The 14,924-nt window shown below is 42.4% G+C and overlaps 1 protein-coding gene across 1 annotated transcript in view; it reads right to left on the bottom strand.

Moving 5' to 3' along the window:
* The window catches only part of SND1 (staphylococcal nuclease and tudor domain containing 1), a 381,281-nt gene that overhangs the window by 227,144 nt on the left and 139,213 nt on the right, over positions 1 to 14,924 (bottom strand). Inside the window, exon 11 of the mRNA XM_004677002.2 lies at positions 14,575 to 14,664. Coding sequence (XP_004677059.1) covers positions 14,575 to 14,664 — 90 coding nt within the window. The remainder of the gene's footprint in view (positions 1 to 14,574; positions 14,665 to 14,924) is intronic.

Raw genomic sequence — 14,924 nt, 5'->3', positions numbered from 1 at the left:
CTTACACTGGTGTTGTGGGCCACAGGGGCAAGTAAAATGTTGGCTACCCGTACATGGTCCTCTCTTCCCTACTGCTCCTTTTTGTGTGTCTTCATTCATTCAATATTTTCAGGTCACGGACTAGAATGGGTTCATTTTATTTGTCATAACAGATTTTGCTCCCTATTTAAAAGTTTTCCTAAGCCCTTCCTCTGTACTCTGCTATTACTGACTGAGCTCTTACAAAGTGCCAAGCATTGCACTAAATGCTTAATTATTAAGGTAACATATATTACCTCATTTAATGCATATAACAGGCTGAAGCTAGGTAATGCTAGCCCTGAGAATCAAACCCATGTCTGTTTGGTTCCAAGGCCTATACGCAACATTACTATAAACAGCTACGATAGGATATTGATTAAACATTCACTGGATAAGTGATAAAAGTACCTTATCTAGAAGTCTATTTAATGACACAGGAAAACCATCATATTGAAGATTACAAAGCAATAAGCACCTCATAATTAGTAGCTAAGTTGAAAATTATGCAAATACACAAATGCCTGAGAAGAAAGTTGGAGTAATATACACTCAAGTATTAACAAATACTAGTGATGTGGGGGTTTCTTTAACTTCTCTTTTTTAAAAAAACTGTGCTTTAGAGTGAACAAATGTAGCTTTTGTGACTGATAAAATGGACACAAATATTAGCACAAAATAGCAAAAACAAACTGCAGCATCATAAAAGAGTAGAATGGACAACATCATCATATTAAAATTCATAATTGCATTTTCTAGCAGGAAAATTAAGTCCACAGAGAAAACTAGCTGAAATCTTGTGTGCAAAATATTGACCTGCACACTACACCACTGGGAATGCTAACAATATCATCCCATTAGTATTTATAAGCATGCATAAATGAAATGCTCAAGCAAATATACTATTTTTGGTTATTTGTATGAAATCTTAACTGTATTGATGACGCTGGCATTTGTATAAAAAGGGAGAATATCCACCCACCCACGAACACATCTGTCTATATGGGCCTAAAATATCTCTGGAAAAATACTCAGGGACATGGTAATACATGTAGTTAGAGGAGATAAACTGAATCGATAAAGGAAGGGAGGTCTCCAACTGTGCACTCTTTATTATCATTTGAGACCTGAATTGGGAGTGACTGTGATCTACGCAATATAATTAAAAAATGAACATCAAACCAAAAAAGAGAAGAACTTGATGCTGTTGGTTTTCCAGAAAAGTGTCTGAAAGATATGCTAACTAATTAAATGTCTGCCCATTTTATACAATAGTTTGTCAAAACTATCATATGTTTCCATATTGCTTTCCTGACAAAGGACGTCAAAACCTCTGTTTCAGCAAATGAAACAACCAAAAGTGTATAGTCTCTTGATATGACTTTGCAAATTTCAGGAGAAAATAAAAAGAGAATCACTGCTGCATCCATATATGTGCTTTCTAAAAATGCTATCACCATCTATTTTTTTAAAGAACATATTATGTTATGTAAAACAAAAAATTATGTCTTCTTGGCTATTTAAAAATTAAAATTAAGCATTGCTGTAGGGGAAAGGATCTTACCCTTGCCATACATGTCCTAGAAATTGCTTCCAATGCAAGGAGCCATGCAAGAGCCATGACTGTAAGAAAGACAAAGAACAAGGACCTGAAGACCTCAACCTTCCAGTGCTATTCAACACTGAGAGTTGAAGGACAAGATGACGGTGTGAAGCAATGGGAGAAACAACTAAATCTGAATGTGAATCCCAGAGTGAGGCCATGCAGGGAGAACACAGCTCCCTAGTCTCTGAAGGAGGCCCAGTGGCATCCAAAGCTTTTCTCTTATGAGCAGAGACGGCATCCACACAGCCCAGTGCCACGGTGCCTGGGGCAGCATCATGCCAACATGTTCTCAGCCCATCTCCAAAGGGCACACCTAGTGGGGCCCATCACCTCGCTGCCCTCAGGAACAGAAATCTGGGCTAACAGGGGTGGTGGGCAATTTCCTTCTCATCCACATTTTCTCTTTTAACATGAAAGCTAGAGTAGAAAGAGACTTTTTAATGGATGACAGTATTATGGAGTCTGGAAAATGTTGTGGTCATCCAAGAAGACCCAAGCCCAAGGGGAAAGGGAACTACTGCACAAGCTGAGAGGGCTTTGTCAACTTTGGTGCTGAACCGAATGTCATGCTACTGGGAGGAAAAACAGAAACAACAAAGAAATGGCAATTTGTACGTCACTCTTTTCGTAAGGCCAGAAAGGTCCCAGGGACCCACTGCAGCAGCCAAGTCAGCCAGTGACAGCAGCTGGGGTAGATGTACTAGAAATGAGAGCTAGACAAGCTAAGAAGGCTGAGGCTAAGCACCTCTACAGAGGGTGATGGAAAATGGAAGGAGAAGGAAAAGGAGGCAAAAGCAAGGAAAAACAAGAAGGGAGCCAAACAATGAGAATGTTAAAGAGACCGAAGGAAAAGACAGGGGAGTCTCTCGCTCTGAAGGAGGGAATCCAGAGATAAGTAATACCACTTTCAGTTCATGAAATGTGAAGAGATATAGACTTAGTGATTTCATAACCACTTTCCTACCAGAAAGCTATGTTCAGCGACCACCAAACCAGAAACACTGAAGAGTAACAACAGAATTCATCCTTGCCTTTCATCTTCAAAAACTCTCCCATGCCTGGGAGTTCAAACTGCATGCTGCTTTCCCCCCATACAGCTGTCAGCACGGCTGACAATGGGAGAAACTGGTGGAAAATGTGAAAAGGCACCGGGCTGACATCAAGGAGTCCATCATTCTGAAGGATTTTGGTTCCTAAATCCATTATTTCAAAATTCAGTGAACTGACCGATGATGCTCAGGAAAGACACAACACTAAGACAGACGCCCCAGAAAAGGAGAAAAGAGGCCCTGGCCCCAACGTAATCTAATGACAACCCCAACCATAAAATTTAAACATTTGAAGTGAAATGATATAAAAGGTACTCTGACCATAGCTCAGGAACATAAGCAGAGAGGGAGAGAGAATGACTTCAATCTCCTAGCTCTCTGTGCGGTTGGGCACAGTCAGTAATTAGAGCCATTCTGGAGAGGTGGCAGGTCTAGAGAGGTCGCAAATGGCCTCTACCACTCAGGGCTCTGAGTCTGTGTAAAGGCACCAAGTGGGCACCAGGGCAGGGGTAGGAGGGTGAACAGATACACGCACAGATACATGATCCTCACTCCTTGTCGTTTCGACTAGATCAAACTTTCAGAATTGGAAAAGAATCAAGTAGGTCAATCAGCGCAGGGCAGGGCAAAAAAGGTTGACTACATGGGTTAAAGACAGATTTCTAGAGACTACCGGTTCAGTCCCATTACAGATAAGGAAACTCAGATCAAATTAAAAGGACCCATCTAAGGTCACAAGTTAGGGGAGTAACAAGGACTAGACACACCGCAGGGCTGGGTGTGTCTGGGAATCCCCAGATTCCCCAGTTTTCCCATCTGCAGCCCACCATGTGAGGTAGGGCCAGTGTCAGCCAGCAGACACCAAACTGACTCTTCATGGTGGCCCTCCACAGTCAACAGTCGGGAAACTGCACATGATTTGTAAATGTTGCCTCAAAGTCTGACTGCAGGTACTAAGATGACTAAGGTGAGTATTTTTGGATTCTTCACTGGGATCATCTTTTTAGAGGATGGAAAAACTATTTTTTAATTTAGCATTAAGAAAATAAGGCACACTGAAAGAAAAGAATTCACCCCAAGTGTAAGAATTTGAAGTTTACACAATCTTCAGCTTTCTCTGAGGTCATAGGGATGCGCTACCTTTTTACTGTGATGGACGCAACAAATTAGGGGCAAGGCTGCAGATCTGTGTGAGGTTCCAGTTTCTATTTCCATCTTAAAGAACCTAAAAACACAGTCTCTCTGCCCTGCTCAAAACTCACTCCGATGCAGCTGTCTGCTCAACTCCCTCCCTTATATACCACACCTCAGGAATCACAGCTGTCAAAACAATATGCCCATTTGACAAATAAACAGAGGTTTCACAAATGTTCAGACCAATCGCTTAAGATTACAGTTCTCAGCTGCTGAGACTCTACTAAAAACTAAAGGCGCCTCCCCAGCCCAACAGCTGCCGGTGGCATCATTTCACCAAAACACATTCAGCTAATTGCCAGTCAGTGCCCGGTCATTTCTGTGCCTTTTTTCAATCCTTACTTTCCCTTCCCTTTTCTTATTTTCTTTTAAAATACAAACTGTTTAAAGATGGAGGAAACCTGGCGCAGTGGGGGGAAATTGGAGCTTAACTGGCCTCTCCTTTCTCAGTTCTCCACCATGCATCAAAGTCAGCCTACCAGACCCTGAGGAGCTGGGTTCAGCAGTGACCTGCCAGGCTAAAAGGCACCCCCAAACATTGCAGAAGTGGCAAAGTGCACCAAGTCGTTGACTTATTTACTTTCAATTCATCTGGGCTATTATTTGAGAATAGGAACATTGTATATCCAGTCAGGACCCGTGGAAACAGCAAGGAGCAATCAGGATCCATCAAGCTTCTGTCATTTAGACCTTTAAAATAACAATGCAGGATTCTAGACAACCCTGCCCAATTTATTTTTCCTACTCTGAACTCTTTTTGAACATCAACTTACAAATACTGCCCATTCTCCATTATGAAGACAAAACACAGAAATAAGCTCCAAATCGTACTTCCAAATACTGAGGCTCAGGCTACCTTGTGAAGACTTCAAAGAACAATGAGTCAGATCCCACAAGGGAACCAGAATGCCACCACCTACCAGGGGAGAGAGACATTACTAACCATAATTCACATGTAGGAAAACAACAATATTTGTTCTGCCGACAACTAAGACTTGGGTTCATGGACCGTCATGGTTCAATGAAGGGCTCACAGAGTCTACCACTGCAGTGAGGAAATGAAAGAAGGCAGGAAAGCTTAGAGATACAGCATGAGCTTTTATAAAACCTTTCCATAACCAAACCCCACCAACCTTTCTTAAGTCCTCCAAGGCACAAATCCCATTTCCCCTGAGAAGACTTACTGGTGATCCTAATCTGATTCCCCAGCATCAGGAACTCTGAGCTGAAGAAAGGCAAGACAAGCTCTTTTGCCTGGCCGGGGAGGCGGGGAGGGAGGAAGTCAGACCTGGGAACTGCTACTGCAAAATGGACACAAAGGTATGAAAGGACAGCGAGCCCTAGACATTACATGGCAGCCAGGAGAAGAGTTTAAAGTAGGAAACTTACATAAAAAATAAATGTGAACACAAGTTATGAAAGGGCTTGGAACGTCTAAGGAAGAGTGAAAATTTTCCTTGTAGCGAATTATATCTACGGTGTATACACTAGGAACTGAGACTAGACATGTAAGCAAGATCCTTAAATAAAATGATGATATTTTTATATACAACTGCCAATTCTTTGATTTTATATTCACTAAAGGAACAAGGTGCTTTTCTGCAGAATTTGTAAAATGATCAGGAGTCATTATTACTTTTTCCTTGTCATAGTCATAGAAAGCAATTCTGACAGTCATTTGAAAGATGGCATATACTCAAAGGAAAAGGGCAAGTAATTAAGATGGAGTTGCAATAATTAAAATGAGATAAGGAGTGCACAGCCTAAAAGTCACTTGAAATATGGTGGAATAATGAGGATTTGGAAGCAGTAACTGAGGCAGAATCAAGTCAACTTGGGATGGAGAGATTGCTGATTCTAAAGCTTTGGACAATAAGAGAGTGATGACATATATGATCAGCTAAAAAGATAGCCCAGGTAGTCTGAAGCAGGGAAGAAAAATCATATGGAAATTATGAACTACATTTTGGACAAATCAGATGCCAGCTATCTACTGGAATCTGTATCTGGGTAGTCAAGCAATTGTGTAGGCAGAGGAAGAAGTCAGGAGCAGAAATATTCATAGGTGAGAGTCAGCAGTAAGTGTGAAAGCTGAAACCATAAAGTACGCAAGATCACACAGGAGGTGAGACCCCTCCTGTCTCTGAAATACAGCTATGATCTGTGCAATTCACATTAATATTAATCCAGTACTGCCAAGAGACATATTTCTGTTATCTCTCCGGTTATTCAAATATGTTCTTTTTCAACTTCACACATTTTTTGATGTAATCTTACCCCAGTTAGACTGTAAGCAACTTGTGACAGAGATGATATTTTACTCATCTTTATTTCATCTCCAAAAAATACTCAACAACCAGATGTGCCCTTTAGTTCCACAAGAAAAGGTGTTTGCAATGTTCTATCTCTAACACCTAGAACAATATATGGCAGAGAACATATTTGCTGAATGAATAATAAAAATGACCTGACTACACTAAGTGTCTGTAACACATCAAGTGACCAGACGTTATACATGTGCTCAGGGTCCTCTCAAAGACAACAAACATGGCCAGCTGCTCAGCCTGTGTCTTCAGGACGACTACCTCATCATCTTGCCCGACCCAGCTGAAACACCTGAAGCCAGAAGAAGAAGATGTTGCAGAACAGCTTGTCCCAAAGGCCAGACGAGACAAACCCTGAGATTTTCATAGTCACGGGAGAAAATCCAAACACAGCTCTGTGAAATGAGCAATGTAAGTGGGCAAAATGTTAAACATGTGGCTCCAAAACACAGGCTATGCTAATTACCCCAAGTTCATGATGCAGCATCTTCATAAAAATACGAGAGCATGTCCACACCAGCAAACCAACTTCTGAATGAAATCTCTTATTTTACAAGCAAATACACAAATACACAACACCGAAAATATGCCAGAAAAAAGACAAAAGTGAGTGAAGGCAAGAAGGCAGGCCCAGGTACAGCAAAACAAACTGTTTCAGGGAAGAGCAAAGCCTTTTCTCATATTTTTAAACATGTTAAATAAAACAAGGAACATGCTGCAGTTTTTGAACAGGAGCATGAATTGTCCACCTCAGAAACAACAAGCACCTGTGCATGCCACCTTCCTGTGTAAGCACAGGGCATCATTTATCCCCTTGGGGATAAATACTCAACCTAAGCATCAGCCTAACTTCCTCAGTATACCAAAAATAGGGGCCACAAAAAAAGAAAAGAAAAACGAAATCTGGAAAGTTACTGTTTAGCAATGGATTCATTACTTCTGAAGGGAATGTCCTATTTTACAAGCACACAAGAAAAAATAGTCTTATTAGAAAAAATACGTACATATACATACACACTCTATCCCATACAGATCCTTACAAGACAGAATGAAAATGTGGGGCAAGGACGTGGGATTGATCAAACACCTCTGTACCCATCACACTTCATATTCATCTACAACGTAAGATATTCTATACACTATCATTGAGTCCAAGCGCAAAAGAATCCGTTCTCTGTATACCAGGAGGTATAGGAAGTTTGAAGATCTGCAATTCAGCACATTTTATAGGGTTTTTTGGCACATAAGGGTTATTTTTAAAGTGGGAAAAAAGCCTGTCCTCTCCCTACCCCCAAACACAGCTGAGCTGATTCAGCACAAATCTCCCCCTAAAATAAAATCCCAGTTTGCAGAGCATAAGCATGGAAAGTTCCACCCCAAGGACGACATTTCAGAAACCTAGCTGAAAAGATCGGGAGTGGGTGGCTTAACACAAGCTGACCACAAATCATGTTATAAATGTTAAGAACTTTCACCAGAAAACTATGAGCAACTTGGGAATCTAGGGGGAAAATATCTTTAATAATGAGCAAAGCAATGTAAGTGTGTTACTCAGAGGTATGAGAATCTCAGGATTCTAGTAGCTAATAATTCATTTCCCACAGGTGAACACAAAAATTTCCAGGAATGAAGCTGAAAGATCTAGTTTCTTCAAGATGCTTTCTGAAAGGGATATTACAATTCACAGAACACAAATCCATATGTCACCAAGGACCTGTGTACCCAGCTCAACATCCTGGTGGCGCCTAGAGTCAGACACATATTTCACAATCTACAGATTTGGGGGGAGGGGAGGAGAGAGGAGGAGAGAACAAAACAAGAACTTAACATCAAAGAGCATGAGGGAGCAGCAGGTAGAAACGTACCTTGCTGAGAAGAGCCAAGTTTCAGAAACAGGCAACTCTAGAGGCATTTCTGCTAAGTTCCTGCATCAGACAAGGGAAAGAAGGACAGAAGGGGTAAAAGACAGTGATCATGCCCAAAACCAATGAGTAAAGTGCATCTACAGTGGCGCTTAGTCTTCAGTACAAACAGAGGTGTTCCTGCCATGTCTAAGTGGGAGAAGTATTACTAGAAAAAGGCATGGTCAGAAATTATAAGCCATTCAAAACACCTCAGGGTGGTGATATCTTCGTTTATTAAAAAAATTTACAGCCACGCCGATGGTAACAGCTGGTACTGAGAAGACAAGGACAAGCAGCCTCACATAAACCTGTCAATTTAAATCACAATGTATTCACAACCTCAGAACCTGTTTTGATCATTAATGTAGAGGACTTTTCCAGAGCGTGAGTGAATCAAATTAATCTGAAGTGAGAAATGTGCAGATGACAAAGGGAATGTTTATAGAACCCAAACTAAAATACACCAGAGATCATTAGTGCTAAGAATCCCCAGGCTGCCAGCTCTGAACTTAGTAAAGCAGATTAAGTAGAACAATGCAAAAGATGGAACTTACAAGTCGCTTTAAAGAAAAGGACAACCCTGTTAAATAGCCAGGGAGAGGAGTGACAGCCCCTGATCTAGAGAGCCCCATCCTGAGGGGCCTGCACTCCCAGCCAGTGGAAGTGCCCCAGCCCAGCAACAGTGTTCCTGGTGCCCTCAGGGGTCTGGCCCTGCGGGGGGAAGGACCTCACTCTGATTCTGAACCAAGGATAAAAAACAGCCTGTGCTCTTTATCCCAGCCTCTTCCAAGAGGTCCACCAATGCCAAGGGATCAAAAAGGAAGGAAATCAAGCTGCAGTCCTGGGCTGGCAGAGATGGCCAGGCCTTCCTTCCAGTGGGCTCTGTAACTAGGAAGAGAACAGGGAATCTGACACCAGTCTCTCGTGAAGAACAACTTAATGAAATGTTGCTTTGCAGGCACACCTCAAAGACTAATGAGATAATGTCTAGAGGGCTGTAAGCATTGGGAAGGCGGATGTGTGTTGCTATCCCCACCTGCTGATTCCTGTGGCCTAAGATAATGTAGCTGAAGAGAATCAGCACGTGAGGCATGCATGCCACAGAAAAGCTGACATTATCCCACACAAGGCCTGCGACCCTGCCTGCATACACGATACAGTTCACAAAGCCAGGGCGTGGCCCTTCTACAGGTCCATGAATTCAGTAGTGTGATGAAAAGCACAAGCATCTTCATAAACTCTTACATTTCTATGAACTTCAGGTTCTTTCCCTGTAGAAATAGGAACAATACATACATCCTGCAGGGTGGAGGTGAAATTAAATAAAATTTTATAAAACAATGTTTAGCTCTTACTGAGAAAAGAGAATTCAATAACCAATAGCCCTAACCCTTTAAATCAGAATGAACATTAGACACAGGACTTTTTAAAAAATCTGTCTAGTTCACACCATAAATCGGCATGGTATGAAAAATATACAAAGGTAGACACACGAAACAAATGACTTCTATCTTCTAAATTTGGCTTACATTGTCAGGATATTTTGAGTTCTCATATGGATCATAAAAGCACATTAACTCAGGATAGAAACAGTATTACCCCATAGACTATCAACTACGGGCAGACTGATCTGGAGTTCCAAAATGAAGAGGCAATTTCACCCCACTTGTTGCCCACATGGCTAATCCCAGACACACCCTATGGCATTACGTCTACCCTCTTTCAATGCCCACCTTTCCTTCTAAACTATAGGGACTGGGCCCTGGTATGAACCCTAATCAGTCTAATACATTTAATAAGAGATATACATATTAATGTATAATCTTCCAAAAACATTCTTTAAATTGCAAAAATTAGTACAGAGTAAATTATGGGAAGCAGGGAGTTAGGTGGAGAAGACTCGCCCGGAAGTCATATTCACTTGGATCCTAAGAGGAAGATGAGGAATAAACAGGATCCCAAACAGAAGAAACTACAAATGCTGAAGTCCTGAAGTTGCAGAGAGCAGCTTCTGCAGCAGAAGCCTGAAGACGGCAGAAGTGAGTGAGAGACAGAGTGGCTGAAGTGACATCTGAGCCTATATGCCAGAGGAAGCAAAGAGGGAGAGTGTGATGTGACATCATCTGTGACGCGCCCTTTAACTGCAGGTGGAGACTAAAGAGAGAAAGAATGACTGCAGGAGAGACAGTAAAAAGTGCCAAGATTTCAGGTGAGAAGAGATTTAAGACAAGGCAGCGGAGGGCAGTGTCTGAGAAGATACACCCGTACACACAACAGGAGTAGGTGAGGCAATGGAACGAGAGGGCTGAAGGAAGAGGCGGTGGCAAAGAAGTCTCCACCAGGAATAGAGGAATGTGATTCCTGAACACTGGAGGACACCAGATCTTATGACAGATTACTATGAGTATACTTTTGAATAAGGCTGCCACACTTATTCATTACTAACCCCCAAAACTGCACAGCCCCCTAAAGCAGGAACCTCACAAAAGGCGCATTTCAAAAAAAATTGATACCACCTAAAGCAACATAAGCTTGTAGCTATGCCCTAAAGTAATCATAGCCCCATAACTTCCCAAGTGAATACATAGCAAGAAAAATGCTCAGTTTTAAGTGGCTTGAAGAATTGCTCTAGTTCAAAAAAAAAAAAATTTTTTTTCCAATGGCTGGAAAGCCAAAGTCAGCCATTACTTTACACACAAGCCTTATGCCCCCAAATAGCTTACTCAACAGAAGCAGTGACAAAAAATATTTGGGTAGTAGACCTGTATTTGGAGCCGGAGTTTTCTGGAAATAGGAAAACCTAGGCTGCGTCTAGGTTTTTGCTAGAGCTGAAGCTTCAATGCACTCTGGCTCCTTATTACTGCATCTCTTGCAACATTTTTGACCCTTCAATTGTCTAAACAAGTTACAACTTTGAACACAATGGTTCCCATAGTGACAGAATTTTGCCATTAAGGGACAGCAGTGACACTGACTCATATGTCATTTGGAAATGCTGTATTATGCGGATTAAAGATATCTAGATTCTACTTCATGAAATCTGAAATAGTTGAGGGAGAGGGGGAACAGTTTAGATCTCCATTAGTATCTTATTCCATGGAGAATAAAATGACAGGCACAAACTCTTGTTGTCTATAGACTGCCCTGCACTAAGTGATAAGAAAATACATCCATCCACACAGAAAGAGACTCCTCTTATTATTAGACACAGCCTGTAGCTCTGATTCTTTTAGGAGGGCATCAAGATCGTTTACACACTTCTAGGTTAGATGTCATTCTGGAAAAAAAAGATGTGTTAATGTTTCCATGAGTTCCATTTTATGATATGAAGACCATGAAGAACCCCAGTAGATATATCAGCAAGACAGTTCTTTAGGGTAAATATTCCTCAGTCAATATTTTAGTGAAAGTACAGATGGCAGATGATAAACGGGGATGGGCACATTGGCAGTGTGGCAACTTGGGGAGCTTCTGAGACGCATCCTGGATGCACATGTATCCTTAGAGTCTCCCTCAAACCAGGAAACACAGACGGACACACACTGTAGCAGCTGCACACCTTCATTTCTGGAAGCTGGAACCTGGATGCCACATCTAGCCAGGTACCACTGAAGTCTACAAAATGGACTGAAAATAGCCGGAAAGTCTGCAGAACCAAAAATGAAGGACTCAAAACACCACCAATTACAAGCCACGTACCTTACTGTCTGTCCTGCTACCTGAAGAAAACATGAAAGACCAGTAAAATCCTGCATTCTCCTAAAGACCCCAAGTAGGAGGCAAATCCTATCCCATGACAAGGCTAGGTGCAGGGTTACTTCCATTACGGCTTTCAGCACCAGAATGAATCGAAATGAATCTCTGCAGATGAAATGGAGGACACTGAATCTAACACAGCTCCTTAGCAGTTTGCCTTCAACCTTTTTAATCCACATTGGAGAAAGCCCTTCAAAACTGTTTTAACTTCAGACTCTGGGCTGGTCAAGTAGGAGTCTGAGTAGAGAAGATGTTTTACCTCCATTATGCTGATTTCGCCGTGACAGGCTGCCCTAATCAGCTTTCGTGCACACAGGCACACATGCTCTCTCTCCGTGCCTCTTAATCACCATGTGCCACGCTGAACAGCTGCAGAGGTCTGACGGGAATTGGCAGAAATGTGCAATGATGTGCTAGCCACCCCCCTGAGGCAGCCACTGCCCTGCCTGCTCCCAGACTCCACAGCACATGGGTGTTTGCTGTTGCAACTGGCAGGCTGAGAAGACAGGCAAGTGGTTTCAGGTGGTGAGTCAGGAAAAGCAGTTGCCTCAGGAATGTTCCAGCCCAGCAGAGCTGAGCTGCAGCCTACTCCCTTGCAGGGATACCGTATTCATCATTTTTACGATGTCACCGTGGGGAACAAAACTTAGGATCAGCACAAATAGAATCCAATCAGCTCTGGTGCAGAGGAACCAGTAAAGGAGGCTTTTCCCACCAAGAAGGAACCTAATTGCTTGTGAATTGCCCTATGTCTGACAGCAGAGGTCATTTCTTTTACTTGGAGATTGAGGACTTTGCACGAATCTGGAAAGCGGTATTGGCAAGCAAAGTCTTGGGCTAACCTTCCAGGACCATGTAGCGGCTGTGCAGGAGGCTGTGGTCTCTGCTCCCGGAGCTGACATGAGCAGGGCAGGCAGCAGTCAAAGCAACGAGGTGGGCACCATTGCCCAGGCCGCACCACTGGCGGCCACGAAATGAACACGCGGCAGCGTCTGCCCATGCTTTGGGTGCATTTCAGTGAAGTGCAGCTTTGTGAGGGAATCCCTTGTTTATCGCTCTGCTATTGTTTATGAGCCAGTAAATGAGTGATATATCAACTTGGTGAAATAGAGATGTTAGACATTCCATCAGATAGCAGGAGATCTAGAAATTGAAAGAGGCTTAAAGCCATCATTCCCACTACACTTCAGGAATGAATACAGCATTCTGTCAAGTTTTATACAATGACAAATGAGCCTGTTCTCGGCAAGAACCCGAGGAGATTTTATACTCATTGTAGGGAATCCACTTTGGTTTTTCTAACTCAAAATTAACAATTTCATTTCATGCCCAATTTCAAAATCTTTGCTACAATTGATTGTTCTACTGACTACTGTATAATAATACTGGTTTTGTTTATGTTACACCAGTTTGGCCTTAGCTAAAAAAACTAGAGCCTTATCAAACTTGACACATTACCAGTAATTTAAAAATCTGCATTTAGATAGAGAATACTAATGTGATTTTAAAGTGTTATGGCCAGGCACACAGCAGAATGGGAAGATACAACTGAAAGCATCAACCCAAAATGTGCTGCTTCCCAGAAGAAGCCCCAGCGAAGTAAACAAAGTAAGGAAAAAATGGAATCACAGCACCTCCCCGGAACGGATTCCCCTCAATTACAGTCAAGTTCCTGATCCCATTCATTTCCTTTGTTTAGCAAGGACAAAAAGAACTGCCCAGAGCATTTAGGGTTAAGAGGTCAGGGAAAATAAGGAAGTATCATTGGGTTCACTCTGAGCTCCACAGAATTGCTGGTAACAGAACACAAGGAAATACACTCAGGGAGACTGGGCTGCTGCACCAGAACAAAATGTCACAGTACTGGGCCCTCCCTGGTGGCACAGTTGGTTGGAGTCATGGCTACTTCAGTGAGAGTTCAATCCCAGGACCTGGAGGTGATCCACACAGTGTGGCAGACCTCTCGACCCATCTGCTGCTCCCCTCAGCTGTGCCCTTCATCCATCTGCCTGTTGCACTCCCCATTCTGTCTCTGGTGAATTCTCTCATGGCCCCTGCCCCTCTGGCCTGTACCCCAGCTCCATGTGTGTAGATAAATAAAAGTTTAAAAAAAAAAAAAAAGATAAAACAAAGTCAAAATGCTACACAGTAGGCCCCCAAGAACTGCCAGGACACCATGCACTCCCCTCCCCTCCCAGCCACAGCTTCCACAGCACCTGCAGGGGAAACTGCAGGAACTTTGACAAGTCCGAGACATGGAGAGGCATTCACACTAAGGTCAGTTTCAGAAGGCAAGTTCCAATTCCAGGCCCCTCTTCTTGACAGAGATACTATCCTTCCACATTAGGAGAGAAAAAAGCAGAAACCTTCCCTCACTGGTAAATCCCACAGCACTGGTCTGTTAATGGAGGTGGCTGGAGAGAACAAGAAAGCCATATGAATGGAGCTCAGGGCAATATGCAATTATTGAAACTGGAATTGAGCCTGGACCCTGCAAAGAACATGTCATGAGAACTTGGCAATCATACTGTGGTCAGGGCCCCAATTTGAAATTTGTCCCAAGGGATACCACTTCCTAATAAACAGGCACACCTTCCCCTATATCAAAGCAATTCCACCTGACTTGATAGAGGGGCATCATCTGCTGGTCTCAAGTATTCCATCACTGGGAACCAGCTCCAAGTATTCCCCAACCACTTGCAAATATGTTTGGCATCACATACCTTTTTCCCAATAAGCTTCTTTCGAAGAAATTCCCGGGCTTCAAACATGTAGGGAATATCATACAAAGGGCGGAGTTTCTTGTTCTTATCCTAAAAGCAAAAGAAAATTTCACATCAGTAATGAATGGGAAAAAAGAAGACAACCAAGGGAACAAGATACTGGAATGCATCTGAAATAAGTTCTCCATCTCCCAGGATCAGAAAGTACTAGATACATAGTAAATGACTCATAAATATTTAGTTGGAATGTTTATCAGGGAGTAAGATAATCTTTTTTTTTTTTTTTTTTGAACATAACAGGCTCAAACAGAATATCTGTAATTCCTCAAACTGGAACCAACCTAACTGTT

Source organism: Condylura cristata, unplaced genomic scaffold, assembly GCF_000260355.1.
Source record: "Condylura cristata isolate star-nosed mole 26May11 unplaced genomic scaffold, ConCri1.0 scaffold00005, whole genome shotgun sequence".
In the NCBI taxonomy this organism is placed as follows: Eukaryota; Metazoa; Chordata; class Mammalia; order Eulipotyphla; family Talpidae; genus Condylura; species Condylura cristata.
The sequence above is the reverse complement of the archived record's forward strand: the minus strand, read 5'-3'. Positions and strand labels throughout refer to the sequence as shown.